Source organism: Protomyctophum parallelum (genome assembly GCF_964188405.1).
Source record: "Protomyctophum parallelum genome assembly, chromosome: 1".
Classification (NCBI taxonomy): domain Eukaryota; kingdom Metazoa; phylum Chordata; class Actinopteri; order Myctophiformes; family Myctophidae; genus Protomyctophum; species Protomyctophum parallelum.
Window position 1 is genome coordinate 70406809 of NC_139697.1, and position 22500 is coordinate 70429308.

Here is a 22500-nt window from a genome sequence, read left to right on the forward strand (position 1 = left end):
GGTTTGTGTCTCGGGGTCCTGATGTTAGAGCGTTAAGTGCTGTGATAGCGTAATGGAATCGTGTGGAGTGGCGAGGACCAACACTTACGTACACCATGATGACGTGACACTTCCTCTACAGTCCAAGATGGAAGCGTGCAATTGTCTCCAGATTGTGTGGAGCCCACCACAACACTGGAACCCCATAACCACACAGGAAGTGTATGCAGCAGTGATTCCCAAACTGTCATTATATAAACATTAAAGGACCACTTCACCACTTTTCAACCTATCTTCGTATAATAGGTCCTCACTAATAATCATGATAAAATGGCACAATTTATTTCTACTCGGTCTGTGTCTCATAGGAGGGATGTGGGCAGTTCAGAAACCCGTCCACCAGTGACGGTGGGGGATACCAGCTAATAGAAACTGCAGGCTTTCTAGTCCTGAAAAGTTGCAATACGATAATGGAAGCCATCGTTACGATAATAAAAATCTAAATATTTTTTCGATTATGTCACTGGTGGACAGGTTTCTGAACTGCCCACAGCCCTCCTATGAGACACAGACTGAGTAGAAAAAGAATGGTGGCATTTTATCATGATTAGTGAGGACCAGTTATATGAAGATAGGTTGAAAAGTGGTGAAGTGGTCCTTCAATATGGTAATATAATATGGTATTTCTTCTTTCAAACTTGAGTTTTCATTGTGATACCGATAAATAGGAGCATGTTTTCTCAGTTTCGTTGGAATAAACATGCTCGGCCCACGCATCTAACCACTTAACACGACAGCCGAAAGCTTACTGTCTTAATATTTTCTCTGCCGGCTAGCTGTTAGCATTCATGAAATCCCAGTGCCACCATACGCTCACTTTAAGAGAAGGAGTTTGCCCGCCAGTAGTAGGTAAGGACACCCTATATCCCTCCCACCCTTTTTATTTAGGGGGGATTTTTATTCCCCAGGGACCACGAGGTCCGATTTCGGTATTCTCAGCCTGAGGACACTTTGTGGGCGTGGCCTAACCCTTTTTTTTTCCGATGACGTCATTATATTGATTTTGCTGATTGGAGTTTGTCAGTTTGGCAGTTAGTGTCATCATGATTGTAGTTCTGCTTTTGTGTGAGGATCTCATCATATTGATTGTGTTTGGGTGGACTTTGCCAGTTTGGCAATCAGTGGTCATTAATTCAAACTATTTCGCAATTACAGTGGTACTGTGTACATGCCAGTGAAACTAATTTTAAACCGACCTCTGTGACAGTTGGTTCTGCAAAGACTGTGTGTCTGTGTGTGAGTATTGATTCTGTATGCTTGGATCCAAACGAGCTGATCATATTGATTTCACCTCTGGTGGTTGACTCTCTCTCTCTCTCTCTCTCTCTCTGACAAATAATGTCATGTATTCTGGCTCTCACCAAGAACCATGGAGCCGCTGAACTAAAAGAGTTACAGCTTAGATTATTTCCAATATGCTTATAAAAAGTCGGGGAGGAACTGATGATGCAACTGTCAGCCTGCTTAACCCCTTGGCAAACCATCTCTAACTCCCCATCTTACTAGGCCAGCTTTTTATTGATTTTACGTTTCCTTTCAACCGCAAGCAGTGGTCTCAGTTGTCTTACTGAGGAAGGGGGGACAGTGGGGAGGAAGCACACAGAGCATATCTATTATCTCTTCAGAACTGGTGCAAGCTCAACTCCTTTAGAGTGAGCAAGCATATCGTGGAAACAGTCTATAAAAACCTGATAGAGGGAGTCTTGTGTTTTAACATGGCATTGTGGTTTGGCAATCTAAAGGTCAAAGGAAGAAGCAAGCTGCAGCGAATAGTAAATCTAGCCTCAAAAATAATTGGGAAGAGACACCAGCAATTAGGCTGTATCTACAATGAGATACTTCGTAAAAAAAAAAAAAACTATCAAGATAGCAAACGACCCCGTCTCATCCACCCTGCACCGACTTCCAGCTACTTCCCTCTGGTAGACGGTACAAACTAGGCATGCCATGGTATGAGATTTTACAGTACGGTACGATGCCAATATTGATAATCTATACCTCGGTATTCCAAGGTATTTATATTTATAAAAATAAAATAAAAAGATTGCCCCCCTGACCTATGTCTAGTGACTACCTTCACATCCTTATAAGCCCTTCTTTGTTCCCCAACATGCAGGCCTACACATATATATATATATATATATATATATATCATAATATATGCCATGATTTTGAATTGATTACCCTGGACCGAATGGAAACAAGACAGCAAGGACTTTTATCAGTGATCCCTTTGGATATGTGGTTGACTGTATCCTGTACTGATTACACTTCTGCCAATAATGTATTCAGTCAGTGAATCAATAGCTATTCCCCAGTCCCCATTGTATTTCATTGTACTATGGCTCCCCCTAATGGCCGTTTTGTCCCCAGTATGGTGGAGCAGAGGTGATGCAATCTGCGCATGATCACAATTGTCAATGTGTGCCTCCGTGTTGACAGTCCACACTTAGTTACTACATATGGAAATATGGAATATACATTTGGATCTGGGTGTTTTTCAGCAACACTAACTCAAAGGTAGGAAGCAACTTTTCAATCTACTACATCTGTGGGGTGAAAATATTTGTGTTAAGTGTTGTTGATGGTGTTGTAACGGTTTGTTTTTTACTGTGTGGTAAAGTTTTGCCTGGTTCAGGTTGTCTTAAGGTTTTGTTTTAATGTATGACTTGGATTATTTTGGTACGTGGTGGCGTATTTTGTGACAGTTGCATGGTTCATGATGTCTTATTGTTTTGTTTTAATGCATGACATGGGTTATTTTTGGTATGTGATGTGGTGTTTTGTGACATTTGCATGGTTCACGGTGTCTTAAGGTTTTGTTTTAATGTATGACATGGGTTATTTTTGGTATGTGGTGTGGTGTTTTGTGACATTTGCATGGTTCACGGTGTCTTAAGGTTTTGTTTTAATGTATGACTTGGGGTATTTTTGGTAAGTGGCGGTGTATTTTGTGACATTTGCATGGTTCACGGTGTCTTATTGTCTTGGTTTAATGTATGACTTGGGTTATTTTTGGTAAGTGGTGGTGTATTTTGTGACATTTGCACGGTTCATGATGTCTTAATGTTTTGGTTTAATGTATGACTTGGGTTATTTTTGGTATGTGGTGGTGTATTTTGTGACATTTGCACGGTTCAGGGTGTCTTAATGTTTTGTTTTAATGCATGACATGGGTTATTTTTGGTAGGTGGTGGTGTATTTTGTGACATTTGCATGGTTCAGGGTGTCTTAATGTTTTGTTTTAATGCATGACATGGGTTATTTTTGGTACGTGATGTGGTGTTTTGTGACATTTGCATGGTTCACGGTGTCTTAAGGTTTTGTTTTAATGTATGACATGGGTTATTTTTGGTATGTGGTGTGGTGTTTTGTGACATTTGCATGGTTCACGGTGTCTTAAGGTTTTGTTTTAATGTATGACTTGGGGTATTTTTGGTAAGTGGTGGTGTATTTTGTGACATTTGCACGGTTCACGGTGTCTTATTGTCTTGGTTTAATGTATGACTTGGGTTATTTTTGGTAAGTGGTGGTGTATTTTGTGACATTTGCACGGTTCATGATGTCTTAATGTTTTGGTTTAATGTATGACTTGGGTTATTTTTGGTATGTGGTGGTGTATTTTGTGACATTTGCACGGTTCAGGGTGTCTTAATGTTTTGTTTTAATGCATGACATGGGTTATTTTTGGTAGGTGGTGGTGTATTTTGTGACAGTTGCATGGTTCAGGGTGTCTTAATGTTTTGTTTTAATGCATGACATGGGTTATTTTTGGTACGTGATGTGGTGTTTTGTGACATTTGCACGGTTCATGATGTCTTAATGTTTTGGTTTAATGTATGACTTGGGTTATTTTTGGTATGTGGTGTGATGTTTTGTGACAGTTGCACGGTTCATGATGTCTTAATGTTTTGGTTTAATGTGTGACTTGGGTTATTTTTGGTATGTGATGTGGTGTTTTGTGACATTTGCATGTTTCAGGTTGTCTTAATGTTTTATTTTATTGTATGACATGGGTTATTTTTTTTTGGTATGTGGTGTGGTGTTTTGTGACATTTGCATGGTTCAGGTTGTCTTAAGGTTTTGTTTAATGTATGACTGGGGTTATTTTGGTACGTGATGGTGTATTTTGGGACATTTGCGCGGTTCAGTTTGTCTTAATGTTTTGTTTTAATGCATGACATGGGTTATTTTTGGTATGTGGTGTGGTGTTTTGTGACATTTGCATGGTTCAGCTTGTCTTAAGGTTTTGTTTAATGTATGACTGGGGTTATTTTGGTACGTGATGGTGTATTTTGTGACAGTTGCACGGTTCAGTTTGTTTTAAGGTTTTGTTTTAATGTATAACTTGGGTTATTTTTGGTATGTGGTGTGGTGTTTTGTGACATTTGCACGGTTCATGATGTCTTAATGTTTTGGTTTAATGTATGACTTGGGTTATTTTTTTTTGGTAGATGGTGGTGTATTTTGTGACATTTGCATGGGTCAGGGTGTCTTAATGTTTTGTTTTAATGCATGACATGGGTTATTTTTGGTACGTGGTGATGTATTTTTGGTATGTGGGTATGTGGTTGGGGAATTTTTACATGGTTCATGATGTCTTAATGATTTGTTTAAGGTATGAGTTGTATTATTTTGGTAAGTGATTGTATGTTTTGTGGCATTTGCATGGTTCAGGTTGGCTTAATGGTTTATTTTAATGTATGACTTGGATTATTCTTGGTACATGGGGGTGTATTTTGTGGCGTTTGCATGGTGCATGGTTCAGGCATGCCGCGGGCATGTCTGTGGCCGTTTGAGCTGTGAGGTTGGGGGTTAATACTGACTAATGTACGGTTAGTTCATGCTAGTAGGGTACATTTAAAGTAATCATGTATATCATATTGGCGTAACTAAATTTGAAATGAGTTGAGTGGACTATGTATTTTTAGATGAACACACTATGTTGTTCACCTACAATTATAGGGATCGATGACTAGAGTAGATTGACGGCATTTTACAATAGCTACTATTACGTATTATTGACATTTAAAGTTAGATAGACTATAGTCTATACTACATGGTGGTATAGGCATCCATGGATTTCCAGGGAATTCAACCCGAATCTGTAGACGGGGTCTGTACACAAAACACAATGTTTTGTGTTGACAATAACTATGAGGCAATAACAGCCATCATACTACTAAATATTATGTATACTAGTTAAATTATCTAAACTCTGTGATTTGGCATAGACATTTTTTCACGACACATAGGAAGAGTCTAAACTACATGCATAATAATAAAATATGGTTGAATGTTTCAAATACTGGATAGTTAGAATGGGTCATGCATGTTTTTAATACAAGCACCTTAACATCACCATGTCTGATGGTGCAGTGTGTAAATGTAACAGGTTATCTACATGGTGTATACTAAAGCATATAATACTGATGTACCGATGTTTTTCCAAGAGTTCAGATCGTATAGTTTAGAAAATTGTGTAAGTCTATACTATACGAGGTCTTTAGATCATGGTCAGCACCAAATATCATACCAAAAGTCTGTATCTTATGTTTATCAGGTTTTATTTTGATCAGAAAATAGACAATTATGCAGATGAACATACACTGTAGCACAACATGGAGCAAAATGTACAAGACAATGAATTCACCAGGACATCAAATATACTCAGTCATCAACTATTTATAATGTATGTATATATATATATATATATATATATATATATATATAGATATATATACAACGATGCAATCAGGTCATTCATAGTGGCATTAGTTATGTCTTTGATTATTATTTTTTGGATCATATCAGGGTAAATCCTTCCAGTAATGCAAATAAGATGTACATAGCCTATGGATTCTTGACATTGGCAGTGGTCCTACCTCAATACCGCTAGTTCTCAATACCTTAATAACCCCCGATATAAAATCATCAGTCCACAACTTGTTCATTAAATCTTTAAAATGATTGTAGAAGTAATATCGGGGCGTAATATTCAAACATGTGTGCTCGGTTTGACTAGAATGGTCTATGCGGCAGCCGTTGCAATCATCCTTCATCTGTTCGGTTATAGCGTTTGCGAGTAGTTGACCAACATGTATTTTCAGAATATCTGTAAGATTTGTGGGGTTTGTCCCGGCAAACTCATCCAAAGTCAGTGGCCAATTCAGGGGGTATGGCGGCGAAAGCATTGGTGTGGCGGAGGCTGGAGGGTCATGGGGAGCAGTTGAATTTGGGGGTGATAGGTCTACCCTCTCAAAATACTCTGTGTCCCCCGCACCATAGCCCCAAAATGCCCTCTCAAAATGTTCATCGTTCTCCGGATCATAGTCGCAAAATGCCCGGGCATCATCATATTCATCGCTGTCCGTATCTGCAGTACTGATGTTATGCCACCACGGGGGGTGTATACATGGTCCATTGAGGGTCCATCCACCATGAGAGGTCCCTTCATTCGAGTTTGATTCTCCCAATGAAGAAGTAGAATCCTCCATGGTGCGTGAATGGCGCAATATACCGGCAATAAGGATATTATCTACATCTATGCATCTACTCTATATAGCCTATGCCGTGGACTCTCCAAGCTTAATTTATAAAGTATATTGATCAATATTGTTCAAAATCGTATGGCTAATAATTAACAAAAATTGATACATGTACATGTAGAAACATGCATTATTTTTTAGATACTGGTTTGAAACTGCTGACGACAACATAAGTTAATAGCCTAGTTGAAATGTATCAGTGTAAATGTATTGTAGACACTACCATGAATAATCACTGGGAGGGGTGGGGTGTATAGCTAAGGAACAAACTAATTAAAAGGGAGGGCTTAGATCTAGATGTATGTATAGAGCAAAGAGAGTTAGGCTTATTCACACCAGAGGATAAGGCTTATTCATACCAGAGGATAAGGCTATAGGAGATAATTTCTCAGGAAACACCATTTGTCATCAACTATCTCCTCAGTATTAGTCATGGAGGCTATGGGTAAACCACGTAACCCCGTTGAACCTGTGGAGTACCAGTCATATAGCCCGTATATTACCCCTCTCAGACTAGAGGAATATAATTCAACACGAGGTAGATTTGTCTATACCCGTGATTTTGAATTATACAAAGAGAGGGCAGAGGACGAGATCATGGCCGCGGAGCTGCTAAGTAACCATATGTCGAGAATTGATGAGCAGGACTTCGAGTCGGACGGGTTAATAATCGATACGGATGAGGAATATTTTGCTAGCATCGAACCATTGGACATGACTACGAGCACGAAAACTCCTGGACTGTCCGAAAATGCGGAATTTGTACACCTCTCCCTTACAACCCCGTCCTCCCGACCACCGAACTCTGAACCAGAGAACTACTCCAATCCACCACCATCCCCTGCAGACTCTGGTGATGAGGACGTACCCTCCCCTCTGTCTGCACCCAAGGCATGTCGACGATCTCACCGTCTGCTTCACCTAAAAACTAGATGGTTGAAACCCATCTCTACCTGGTTGAAACCCCAAAGCGAATGGGAATGAACTGAACATGTCTATTAAATGTAATGTGTAACATACTTGTGTAAATACGTGCTATGTTTCTCAGTAATAAAAAGAAAAAAAATCAACATATCTTCATTGTTGTTTTTATTTCATATATATATATATATATATATATATATATATATATATATTTACACTATTACTGGTGTTAGATTCTATTTAGGTTCTTACGGTGGTAGTATACTAAACTTTGCGACTATTGTAACTAATCAGGATTATGCATTGGTGATGATCCTTCCTTCTTTTGTTGGGGGTGTAACGTATCCGGTACTGTATACAAAACCCTGTTTGACCTCAAAGGTCGGCCATGATTAGTATGGCAGTTATTCTTTAGGCTCCACCTCTCTCAGTGATTATTCATGGTAGTGTCTACAATACATTTACACTGATACATTTCAACTAGGCTATTAACTTATGTTGTCGTCAGCAGTTTCAAACCAGTATCTAAAAAATAATGCATGTTTCTACATGTACATGTATCAATTTTTGTTAATTATTAGCCATACGATTTTGAACAATATTGATCAATATACTTTATAAATTAAGCTTGGAGAGTCCACGGCATAGGCTATATAGAGTAGATGCATAGATGTAGATAATATCCTTATTGCCGGTATATTGCGCCATTCACGCACCATGGAGGATTCTACTTCTTCATTGGGAGAATCAAACTCGAATGAAGGGACCTCTCATGGTGGATGGACCCGCAATGGACCATGTATACACCCCCCGTGGTGGCATAACATCAGTACTGCAGATACGGACAGCGATGAATATGATGATGCCCGGGCATTTTGCGACTATGATCCGGAGAACGATGAACATTTTGAGAGGGCATTTTGGGGCTATGGTGCGGGGGACACAGAGTATTTTGAGAGGGTAGACCTATCACCCCCAAATTCAACTGCTCCCCATGACCCTCCAGCCTCCGCCACACCAATGCTTTCGCCGCCATACCCCCTGAATTGGCCACTGACTTTGGATGAGTTTGCCGGGACAAACCCCACAAATCTTACAGATATTCTGAAAATACATGTTGGTCAACTACTCGCAAACGCTATAACCGAACAGATGAAGGATGATTGCAACGGCTGCCGCATAGACCATTCTAGTCAAACCGAGCACACATGTTTGAATATTACGCCCCGATATTACTTCTACAATCATTTTAAAGATTTAATGAACAAGTTGTGGACTGATGATTTTATATCGGGGGTTATTAAGGTATTGAGAACTAGCGGTATTGAGGTAGGACCACTGCCAATGTCAAGAATCCATAGGCTATGTACATCTTATTTGCATTACTGGAAGGATTTACCCTGATATGATCCAAAAAATAATAATCAAAGACATAACTAATGCCACTATGAATGACCTGATTGCATCGTTGTATATATATCTATATATATATATATATATATATATATATATATATACATACATTATAAATAGTTGATGACTGAGTATATTTGATGTCCTGGTGAATTCATTGTCTTGTACATTTTGCTCCATGTTGTGCTACAGTGTATGTTCATCTGCATAATTGTCTATTTTCTGATCAAAATAAAACCTGATAAACATAAGATACAGACTTTTGGTATGATATTTGGTGCTGACCATGATCTAAAGACCTCGTATAGTATAGACTTACACAATTTTCTAAACTATACGATCTGAACTCTTGGAAAAACATCGGTACATCAGTATTATATGCTTTAGTATACACCATGTAGATAACCTGTTACATTTACACACTGCACCATCAGACATGGTGATGTTAAGGTGCTTGTATTAAAAACATGCATGACCCATTCTAACTATCCAGTATTTGAAACATTCAACCATATTTTATTATTATGCATGTAGTTTAGACTCTTCCTATGTGTCGTGAAAAAATGTCTATGCCAAATCACAGAGTTTAGATAATTTAACTAGTATACATAATATTTAGTAGTATGATGGCTGTTATTGCCTCATAGTTATTGTCAACACAAAACATTGTGTTTTGTGTACAGACCCCGTCTACAGATTCGGGTTGAATTCCCTGGAAATCCATGGATGCCTATACCACCATGTAGTATAGACTATAGTCTATCTAACTTTAAATGTCAATAATACGTAATAGTAGCTATTGTAAAATGCCGTCAATCTACTCTAGTCATCGATCCCTATAATTGTAGGTGAACAACATAGTGTGTTCATCTAAAAATACATAGTCCACTCAACTCATTTCAAATTTAGTTACGCCAATATGATATACATGATTACTTTAAATGTACCCTACTAGCATGAACTAACCGTACATTAGTCAGTATTAACCCCCAACCTCACAGCTCAAACGGCCACAGACATGCCCGCGGCATGCCTGAACCATGCACCATGCAAACGCCACAAAATACACCCCCATGTACCAAGAATAATCCAAGTCATACATTAAAATAAACCATTAAGCCAACCTGAACCATGCAAATGCCACAAAACATACAATCACTTACCAAAATAATACAACTCATACCTTAAACAAATCATTAAGACATCATGAACCATGTAAAAATTCCCCAACCACATACCCACATACCAAAAATACATCACCACGTACCAAAAATAACCCATGTCATGCATTAAAACAAAACATTAAGACACCCTGACCCATGCAAATGTCACAAAATACACCACCATCTACCAAAAAAAAATAACCCAAGTCATACATTAAACCAAAACATTAAGACATCATGAACCGTGCAAATGTCACAAAACACCACACCACATACCAAAAATAACCCAAGTTATACATTAAAACAAAACCTTAAAACAAACTGAACCGTGCAACTGTCACAAAATACACCATCACGTACCAAAATAACCCCAGTCATACATTAAACAAAACCTTAAGACAAGCTGAACCATGCAAATGTCACAAAACACCACACCACATACCAAAAATAACCCATGTCATGCATTAAAACAAAACATTAAGACAAACTGAACCGCGCAAATGTCCCAAAATACACCATCACGTACCAAAATAACCCCAGTCATACATTAAACAAAACCTTAAGACAACCTGAACCATGCAAATGTCACAAAACACCACACCACATACCAAAAAAAAATAACCCATGTCATACAATAAAATAAAACATTAAGACAACCTGAAACATGCAAATGTCACAAAACACCACATCACATACCAAAAATAACCCAAGTCACACATTAAACCAAAACATTAAGACATCATGAACCGTGCAACTGTCACAAAACATCACACCACATACCAAAAATAACCCAAGTCATACATTAAACCAAAACATTAAGACATCATGAACCGTGCAAATGTCACAAAACACCACATCACGTACCAAAAATAACCCATGTCATGCATTAAAACAAAACATTAAGACACCCTGAACCATGCAACTGTCACAAAATACACCACCACCTACCAAAAATAACCCATGTCATGCATTAAAACAAAACATTAAGACACCCTGAACCGTGCAAATGTCACAAAATACACCACCACATACCAAAAATAACCCAAGTCATACATTAAACCAAAACATTAAGACATCATGAACCGTGCAAATGTCACAAAATACACCACCACTTACCAAAAATAACCCAAGTCATACATTAAACCAAGACAATAAGACACCGTGAACCGTGCAAATGTCACAAAATACACCACCACTTACCAAAAATACCCCAAGTCATACATTAAAACAAAACCTTAAGACACCGTGAACCATGCAAATGTCACAAAACACCACACCACATACCAAAAATAACCCATGTCATACATTAAAACAAAACCTTAAGACACCGTGAACCATGCAAATGTCACAAAACACCACATCACGTACCAAAAATAACCCATGTCATGCATTAAAACAAAACATTAAGACACCCTGAACCATGCAAATGTCACAAAATACACCACCACCTACCAAAAATAACCCATGTCATGCATTAAAACAAAACATTAAGACACCCTGAACCGTGCAAATGTCACAAAATACACCACCACATACCAAAAATAACCCAAGTCATACATTAAACCAAAACATTAAGACATCATGAACCGTGCAAATGTCACAAAATACACCACCACTTACCAAAAATAACCCAAGTCATACATTAAACCAAGACAATAAGACACCGTGAACCATGCAAATGTCACAAAATACACCGCCACTTACCAAAAATACCCCAAGTCATACATTAAAACAAAACCTTAAGACACCGTGAACCATGCAAATGTCACAAAACACCACACCACATACCAAAAATAACCCATGTCATACATTAAAACAAAACCTTAAGACACCGTGAACCATGCAAATGTCACAAAACACCACATCACATACCAAAAATAACCCATGTCATGCATTAAAACAAAACAATAAGACATCATGAACCATGCAACTGTCACAAAATACGCCACCACGTACCAAAATAATCCAAGTCATACATTAAAACAAAACCTTAAGACAACCTGAACCAGGCAAAACTTTACCACACAGTAAAAAACAAACCGTTACAACACCATCAACAACACTTAACACAAATATTTTCACCCCACAGATGTAGTAGATTGAAAAGTTGCTTCCTACCTTTGAGTTAGTGTTGCTGAAAAACACCCAGATCCAAATGTATATTCCATATTTCCATATGTAGTAACTAAGTGTGGACTGTCAACACGGAGGCACACATTGACAATTGTGATCATGCGCAGATTGCATCACCTCTGCTCCACCATACTGGGGACAAAACGGCCATTAGGGGGAGCCATAGTACAATGAAATACAATGGGGACTGGGGAATAGCTATTGATTCACTGACTGAATACATTATTGGCAGAAGTGTAATCAGTACAGGATACAGTCAACCACATATCCAAAGGGATCACTGATAAAAGTCCTTGCTGTCTTGTTTCCATTCGGTCCAGGGTAATCAATTCAAAATCATGGCATATATTATGATATATATATATATATATATATATATATATATATATGTGTAGGCCTGCATGTTGGGGAACAAAGAAGGGCTTATAAGGATGTGAAGGTAGTCACTAGACATAGGTCAGGGGGGCAATCTTTTTATTTTATTTTTATAAATATAAATACCTTGGAATACCGAGGTATAGATTATCAATATTGGCATCGTACCGTACTGTAAAATCTCATACCATGGCATGCCTAGTTTGTACCGTCTACCAGAGGGAAGTAGCTGGAAGTCGGTGCAGGGTGGATGAGACGGGGTCGTTTGCTATCTTGATAGTTTTTTTTTTTTTTACGAAGTATCTCATTGTAGATACAGCCTAATTGCTGGTGTCTCTTCCCAATTATTTTTGAGGCTAGATTTACTATTCGCTGCAGCTTGCTTCTTCCTTTGACCTTTAGATTGCCAAACCACAATGCCATGTTAAAACACAAGACTCCCTCTATCAGGTTTTTATAGACTGTTTCCACGATATGCTTGCTCACTCTAAAGGAGTTGAGCTTGCACCAGTTCTGAAGAGATAATAGATATGCTCTGTGTGCTTCCTCCCCACTGTCCCCCCTTCCTCAGTAAGACAACTGAGACCACTGCTTGCGGTTGAAAGGAAACGTAAAATCAATAAAAAGCTGGCCTAGTAAGATGGGGAGTTAGAGATGGTTTGCCAAGGGGTTAAGCAGGCTGACAGTTGCATCATCAGTTCCTCCCCGACTTTTTATAAGCATATTGGAAATAATCTAAGCTGTAACTCTTTTAGTTCAGCGGCTCCATGGTTCTTGGTGAGAGCCAGAATACATGACATTATTTGTCAGAGAGAGAGAGAGAGAGAGAGAGTCAACCACCAGAGGTGAAATCAATATGATCAGCTCGTTTGGATCCAAGCATACAGAATCAATACTCACACACAGACACACAGTCTTTGCAGAACCAACTGTCACAGAGGTCGGTTTAAAATTAGTTTCACTGGCATGTACACAGTACCACTGTAATTGCGAAATAGTTTGAATTAATGACCACTGATTGCCAAACTGGCAAAGTCCACCCAAACACAATCAATATGATGAGATCCTCACACAAAAGCAGAACTACAATCATGATGACACTAACTGCCAAACTGACAAACTCCAATCAGCAAAATCAATATAATGACGTCATCGGAAAAAAAAAGGGTTAGGCCACGCCCACAAAGTGTCCTCAGGCTGAGAATACCGAAATCGGACCTCGTGGTCCCTGGGGAATAAAAATCCCCCCTAAATAAAAAGGGTGGGAGGGATATAGGGTGTCCTTACCTACTACTCCCGCCGCCTCGCCCCACACACACACACACACACACACACACACACACACACAGACTCAACACACACACTTTAGTATCATTGTCACAAGCACACGCTCTTTACCTGTCGCCAGAAATGTTTACATGTCAGGAGCGACGCAGTACAAAGTCACAACTTACATCCAAACTTTGAAATTGAATGGCAGAACATCCACCGAGGACAATTCTCCTGGATTCCGACTTATGGAGGTTTAAAATCCTGCTTGTAACCGAGGAAAACGTCCCATAGCTGGTGGTGACGGGGCGTTGCCATTGCAATTGTCTTTGGGAATAATTTTGACATTGGCCCGGTCCTAAGTGTAACCTCATCTTCAGTGACTGGAGGTACAGTAAGCCAAATGTCCTGTCCTGTCCTGTCCTGTCTGCAGCTGGAGGCAGAGGCAGTGTTCCGTGCCATCACCATCGCCAGCCAGACCAACTGTCCTCTCTACGTCACCCGCGTGATGAGCAAGAGCGCCGCTGACATCATCTCCCAGGCCAGGAAAAAGGGTACAGCATGCAGCATAGTTTGGTTCATTGAAAAATAAATGAGCATGTCAATTACTTTCAATAAACAAGTCACTTTTGTGAGCAACTTCCTTATGTATCTCACATTATCGTCACAGTCGGGTATATGTATTCCAGTGGATGTAGTTATTATTTAGTTTCAAGCTCTTGTTAATTCTTTTCATTTATGAAACCCACAGACACACTGTTTCAAAAACTGTGAAAATATACGATCTACATTGTTGATCATATATTTTCACAGCTCACTACGAATCACTTTGTGTGACATTGTCATATGACAAATTTATGGAAAAGAGTTGAACAGCGACGACATCTTTACACAGTCATGTACTGTAGCAGACAGAAACAAAAAACAACCAATGTAACAAATGTGAATAAAAAACACTGTAAAACATTTGTAGTCCCAGGAATTTAGTCTAATGTTCCCGTAGTTTTTTTTTTTTTTTTTGCATTAAAAAAGGCTCCAATGCAGACCATCAAATTAATTAACCTCACTTCAGCAGTGTTGCCTAGTTCCTGGTGCATTAATAATGCGAGGAATGCACATAACCCACGCTTCATCCATGACCTTATATGAGGATTTAGTTATCTGTCCCCAGACACCAGATAATGCACAGTTCCTCTGCAAGAAGTCATGTGCAAAAGAGGCTACATTTTAGAGGAATTCCTTCCTTTATCTTTCAGGTCTTCTCCGTGGTCGAACTGTCACAAAGCTGTCTCTGTTTTTCCTCATAGGGAGATGATTGGGAAGGCCAGACTGTACAGTACATGAGAAAATCCTCAGTTCATTTAACTTAAAAAAGAAAAATGGTTGTGTGTGTGTGTTTCAAATTAAATCAGTTGACAGGGGACAGTTTGCCTAATTGGGGACAGAATTTATGTCCACAGTTTCATAAGCGTTAGGCATGTCATGTGTCTGTCTGAGTTAAGGTTAGGATTATTCACAGATGCTATGCAGATGCTAAGAATGTTATACAGTATGCAAGGTTGTAAATCATGAATTAATGTTAGTGTAATAAAATATGGAATGAATGCAACGTCTCCAGAATTCCGCTGAATGTATTTACTTACCTGCACGTAAGAGCATGTGTATATACAGTAGGCACTTTTAGGACATACAGTATGTGTGAGTTTGGACATTTTAGTCTATTGCTTATGCTTTCCAGAATGTATGTCCTCACTGGTTCGGTCAAATTGTGAGTTGTGATATCTTGACCAGATAAACGACAAGAGTTTTAAGTGCAAGGCTAACCCCCATCTGATCCAGAATGGAATCCTTCCAAGTTCCAAGGATGACATAGGGACATTTCAGAGTTTTGACATCGTTGCTCCGCATACCACATCAGACAGTTATCCCAAATACTTCAGTGAGATAAACCTCGTATAATCCCTATTGTTGAATTACGAATTCACATAGAATTCACATTGTTTTTTTCAGGAAACGTCGTGTTTGGGGAGCCAATCACTGCCAGCTTGGGCACCGACGGGACGCACTATTGGAGCAAGAACTGGGCCAAGGCAGCGTCCTTTGTGACATCACCCCCCCTGAGCCCCGATCCCACCACCCCCGATTACCTGAACACGCTGCTGGCCAGGTACGCACCACACTGACCCCTGCTGGCCACCTTTGTCAGTCCTGGTGCACAACATGGAACGGGGACATGAATCAAGTGCTCATGAACCTGCATTGCACACACCATAGTGGTTTTGTCGTCGTTGTGTTGTGTCCGTTGTTGGGGATTACCTCATCCTTCTTAAGGGGTGTTTTCTCCTCATTTAGTTGAAAAATGACTATTAGCCCAGATTAGAAGGGTTGGGGATTAAACGAGAGAGGCTACGTTGAGATGGTTTTGACGTGTGGAAAGGAGGGAAGAGGGGGTATACATTGGGAGAAGGATTCTGAAGATGTAGCTGCCAGGCAAGGGGAGAAGAGGAACGCCAAAGAGGAGGTCCATGGATTCGGTGAGAGACTATACATGCAGCCAGGTGGCAGGAGTCACCGAGATATAGACGCAGAAAACGGAACCAGATGGAAACTGATGATCCACTGTGGTTTTAGGCCCATTGGGGTCCATTTAGAAGCACATTAGAAGTTCAAGCAACATAATCAATTGTGAACATATGGATAATGCTAAAATATGAAACAAAGGGCTCTAGGATCACTCCATGACGTGACGACGTCCCATGTATTTTCTGTTCTGCCAAAAGGGGGAAATTGCAGGACTATAATATCTCCCCAAGTGATCGCATTTTGCTTTTCTGCAACTGCGTTCAAAATGGGTACGTAAAGGAAATGAGTAGGTAAAAACCAAAGCCCCGTGTCCTTCAGGTCTGCTGACTAATCTCAATATATTGCTAAAATGGGATTGTTGGCTTGCCGTCTCAATGATATATGTACTATTATTCCACAAGTGGCTCTCTTCATCATCTGGTAAGAGAGTTAAAGTCTGGAAACGGAGAACACCCAACAACCGTTTGTACTGCGGCGCAGACGAGAGGCTTTTGGCACGGGGTAACTCACCTATACTGTTGTCCAAGTTGTGTTCTAGTACATGAATCTCCAGCTGCGGTGAAGTAACCTTTTTTCCAGCTCCCCCTGTGGGAACGGCAATAAAACCTTTGATGATATAAAGTAGTTTTTTCCGGTTTGAAAGGATGAAAAATGAATTGCTGTTTCATCTCAGGTAGCTTATGTGTCATTTTAATGTTTCTTGTTTTGCACGGCTTGATAAACTATAAGGTAAGGGGACCTTGCCATATTAACCCCTTTTGGTGTTAGCTATTTTTGAAGAATCGTGAAAAGTGACATGAAAGTGTTTTGAGAACGACTGACATAGAAAAACATAGCTTTTTCAAGAAAACAGTCAGGATTTAGACGACATTTGCAGAATCGTTCCCAGGTCAAAATGGGTTAATGTAATTTTCTGTCTCTGTCTTCACATCACTTTTTCTTTATACCCTCTCCTCATCTCTCATTTCTCTCTCTCTCTCTCTCTCTCTCTCTCTCCCAGTGGAGACCTGAACGTGACGGGCAGTGCTCACTGCACCTTCTCCGTGGCCCAGAAGGCCATCGGCAAGGACGACTTCACTCAGATCCCAGAGGGGGTGAACGGCGTAGAGGAGAGGATGGCCATCATCTGGGATAAAGCTGTGGTGAGAAAAGTCACGACTTCACACATATTTCTTCCATCTGGGGGGGGGGCCTCCCCGCAAAATGAGGATGTCAGAATCCATGTGAATTTATGGCATTTCTTTTTATTCTTTTTCATAAACAAAGTAATGTGTAATGTTATATAATGTGACACAAAGTATCTCTTTCCGTATTTTGGTTAGTTAGTTTCATTTATTGTCCACAATGTGGAAATTTGTCTTTGGTCTCAAACAACAGTAAGAACAAACGGCAACAACTCTTACACAATTATCTTCATGGCAAAAATGCAGTGGCAAATACATTAAAAACAAATCTAGCGAGACATGGTATCATTTAGTGCCATAATGGCATTAGGAATGAAGGAATTTTTGAAGATGCTCTGTCTCTATCTATATCTCTCTCTCTCTGTCTCTCTCTCTTTTTGCCCTGTCCTTCACCCACACATACAGTATGGCACGTAACAATGTCTCCCATTACCAACCAGCATCCCCTCCTCAGTGTCTTGTGTTGTTCCCTGCAGTCTCTTTGCTAACAGGCAGGGGTTTGTACATTTAGACAGCTGGTTGTTTGTGTTTGGGGGCTTTGTTTGTGGTACACCACTCTGAGTTTTAGTAACACACAAGCATACTTACTAAGTAACACACGCATGCATGTGTATGCATGTCTGTGCATGTGTGTGTAGTGTGCACTGCTGCGTCTGAATGCCATGAATGTTGCTGAGACTCTCAAATATCCGACCTTGACATTTCTCCCATCCGCCATCGCTCTCCAAACGAACCCATGTATGTGTATTTGTTTGAAACCTAACCTAACCTTTGTGTATATGTGTTTGTTTGAACACCCCAACGCCAGACCACCGGTAAGATGGATGAGAACATGTTTGTGGCGGTGACCAGCACCAACGCGGCCAAGATCCTCAACCTGTACCCTCGGAAAGGCCGGATAGCCGTGGGCTCCGACGCCGACCTGGTCATCTGGGACTCTGACTCCGTTCGCACCGTCACTGCCAAGACTCACAGCTCGGTGAGTGTCCTGTCCACACAGGTCCTTCAGTCCTCATGAAGACATGGGGCTACAGTAGGTCAACATGATGTACCTACTGTACACTGAGTATTGTACTGTGTATAGTATTGTCAGACGTTTAAACCTCTCGTCAAACGGAGGCCACCGAAAGCGCTTTTCACACTTCCAGTGCTACTGTTGTGCCTCTTAGCGCTCTTGATTAACAAAGCATTGGACGAGTGGTGCAACTCCACACCTTGCGCTAAAAAAGGTGAGAATATTTTATCTTGTATGCACGTCAAAGGCAATGATAAGTATTATAGGGAACTAAAAACAAGCAATTTTCCATGAAAAATGTACCAGTACACCTTGTGACCACGAAGACAAACAAACAATGTAACAAGTGGACTGGGAAAGGTTGGTTTGACCCATTTCCTGGAGGCAGTGCAACCAAAACACTTCATCCACTTCATTCAATCCAATAAGATCCAATGAAATAAGCAGACATTATGCAATATAGAAAGCGTCCGGCTGTACACAATAACTACACTGTGAGAGTTGGCTAACAAGCCTACAAAACAAATATTAATTTGCTGTAGAAAATGTTAATTCACAATTACGACGGTGCACACTGCACAGTGGGAAATGTTTCTTTCACAGTGTTGAAGCCATAACAGTAACGGTAGCAGTTCTGTCCAGCCTTCAGCATGACAAGCTGTAACTACTCCACATAATCCATGTGCGGTTTCCAGTCAATACATTTTGTGCAGCTGTGATTTGGACAGGATAAATGTACAGTATATAGAGGGTATGCGCGTGACATCATCATCATCATACCCGGAAGTAATGCGGGAAACGCCTACTGAGTGAGTGGGGAAAAAACAACGTTCTGGCCTTGACAGCCCATAAATCCAAAACAGAAAAGTCTGATTGCATTAAACGACATTAAACAACGTTGAACTCACTTTGCCACTCGATTTGCCACTTGATTTTTCCATTCACTTTATGCATGCGCATACCCTCTATAATGGACTGGGGGGTGTGGGTGTGGGTGCAGGCTGCTGTGCTGCGGGGAAAACACAGTTTTACAGAGAAAATATAGTGCGAGAGACGCATAGTTGGCTACCTTCCAGTGACCCCTGAGTTCCTCCAAACAGGAAATGAAGTCCCAGTAGATGTCTATTACTGTATACACACACTGTGTTCACTCTGCATATGGCCCTGTCATCAACAGCAGTACTGCCAGATCTTTAGAGAAATAACTGAGCAACTAGGTCTATGAAAACAAGCCCAACAAAGAAGGGACTTTATAGGCCGCATGAGCGCCTACATGCATATGAATCGGCTATTTAAGTACGATTCTTTTGATAATTTATGCTTCTTCTGCACGACGTCTCAGAGGCTAATATTGTACTTTTTACTCCTCTACCGTTTTTTGAAAACTGCAGTTGCTGGTTAGTTGCATCGCGACACACTTTTAATGAGCGTGTGCCATTGGAACAGGGCTTAAGGGATTCATTCATATATCATTCCTTCACCAAATTTATCTTTTTTGGCCTCGAGCTAAAAACATTTCTGAAATTCCTGATCGGCAGTGTTGAACTGTGTTTATATAAAACGGATATATCCGGTCCTAGATTATGATTGGACGAGCTGCATTCAAAGCTGTTGTAAAATAGTGCTAAACACACACCTGGCCTGCATGTATCAGTGTTACTGTGCCAACGGCCTGTTCTGAGGGATAGAAACTTCCTTGTTTGTGCAGACTTTCAGTCATGCATTTTGTCAGTGTTTTATTGTAACGTTTGTAAGTATTTTTTTGTAAGTATGTTAACTGAGGACAATTTACAAAGGATAGGAGAGTAGACGTGATGTAGCAATCCGATTGCATACACAGTTTTATTGTTTATTATTCCTTTATTGTTTATTTTCTGGCTTCCAGCACAATACGCTGTAACAACCACACACCACAATGCACCGCTGCCTCAACGCGAACGCACGCACACGAACAGCGGGCACACACACATTCCCCTGGCGGTGGATAATAATAATAATAATAATAATAATAATAATAATGGATTTCACATTGCAGAACAAGACAACAAATTCTGTGGAATTTCGGGGAGATCTTCTTTTGCAAGTGTGAGTGTATTATCAGTTTACAGTAAACCAGTGGTTCTCAAACATTGTCATATCAAGGACCCCCAGACTTATATATCTTAAACCCCCATTTGAAAACATATTGTGCCAGGCACCCCGCCACAATGTGATCCGTTGTGAGTTTGTAGATCTTCAGTCTTTTCTATAGCCGAAATGTAAAACGGCACAAGCATAGGTGCACGGACACTGATTTACTTCCGCTCCATGTTAATGAATGCGGCCATTCTCTCTGGCCGTGCACAGGCGCTCCACTCACGCACAAAGTTTGTCCGTGTGCATGTAATGCATTGACGTCCCGGTGTGGCCAGGTTTGGCAAGAGCAGTCGTGCACAGCAGCACAAACCATTAGCGCAATAAAGCGCGCGTGCAGAGGTTTTTTGGGTGGGTTCCAAGCGTTAAGGTGGTTGCACACTGGACACGTTTTTCAGAAAACTGATGGAAAAACGCAGCTAAAAATCCAAAGTCCAGTGTGCACTGGGACCTTTAACGTGGTTAAACCGTTCCTCATTTGGCTATGGACCCCCTGAAACCCCCGGGACCCCACTTTGTGAACCACTGGTTTAATAAATGAAACAAACGCAACATAAATTCAGGGCAGATTAGCTAATCAAATGATTTTTTATTAACGAGGGAAAATGGGCAAAAATACATACAATCCAAATCCTCCCCCCCCCCCCCAAAAAAAATGTATCATTAGAAAACTGAATTTGGAAACAAATTAAACATCATTTATAAGGCCCTGGATGTGTCAGAATAGGCCATGGCAGGAAGCATTGGCACAGGAAGTTTTACCAGCACGCTTGCACTTCCTGTTTAGGCTGCGATAATTGAGTGAAGAAAATATTTTAATGTGGAACACAAACGGCCAAATGGGGAGCGTGTTGAAAGAATGATGCTTGAATGGAAGAATGAAAACGTTGATGAGGTAATGCACTGATTCTCAACGTGGGGTCTGGGGACCCCCAGAGGTCCTTGGGGGGGGGGGGGGGGGGGGGGGGTTCCAGGGGGTTTCTAGCTAAATGATTGATAGTTTGGAACTAAATACTGTAGATCCGTATGCATTTGCAACTCAGAGAGTGTACCCTGAACCCCGGGAGAGTACGCCAAACACCACGCTCCGAACCAGCCCCTGCTCGGGGGTAATGTACACTAAAATAGGTGGTTCCCAGCTAAATTATGTTTAGATATTTTTTAGATCTATTGAGAGCGTAAAATGGATCCTTGGTTTTCAAGAGTTAAAGATGGAGTGCCACCATTTTTTCCACCCTAAAACATGATCATCAGGTATTATTACAATATAAGGGGGAAGAACTTTTTCCAAAAAGTGTACAGTATTTGTTAAAATCATGCTTTTATGTGGACACGCCCACCAGTTCATTAAGTATGCCTGGTTTGCCTGGTGGGTGGTGATGGGTGGTGATCCACCTGAACTGAAGCCGCACCCACAGCTGTAGTTGTATGATAAAGGGGGAGGGGTTAGTGGAGGGGCTGATAGTGTGGTGTCACTATATTACTGTTTACTTCATTGGCCCGTTTGACTGTCAAGGGTTCAGCCTCCAAGAAGAAACCCTAAATACAAAGTTAATACACCATTGCACATAAAAACAACTCCAGGGTGTCTAATGAAGTACTGTCACCTCATAGACACATGAAAAACTGGAAAAATACAAAAGTTGCGGCACTCCATCTTTAAATTGTTGTTAACACCCGCATTACTTAATTTACAAGAGGTCTACACAATTACAGAACGT

The 22500-nt window shown here is 40.4% G+C and overlaps 1 protein-coding gene across 1 annotated transcript in view; it reads left to right on the forward strand.

The window, feature by feature from the left end:
* Nucleotides 1–22500, forward strand: part of dpysl3 (dihydropyrimidinase like 3) — a 73583-nt gene that overhangs the window by 30017 nt on the left and 21066 nt on the right. Inside the window, exons 8-11 of the mRNA XM_083776991.1 lie at nt 14298–14418; nt 15875–16031; nt 17448–17589; nt 18440–18610. Coding sequence (XP_083633117.1) covers nt 14298–14418; nt 15875–16031; nt 17448–17589; nt 18440–18610 — 591 coding nt within the window. The remainder of the gene's footprint in view (nt 1–14297; nt 14419–15874; nt 16032–17447; nt 17590–18439; nt 18611–22500) is intronic.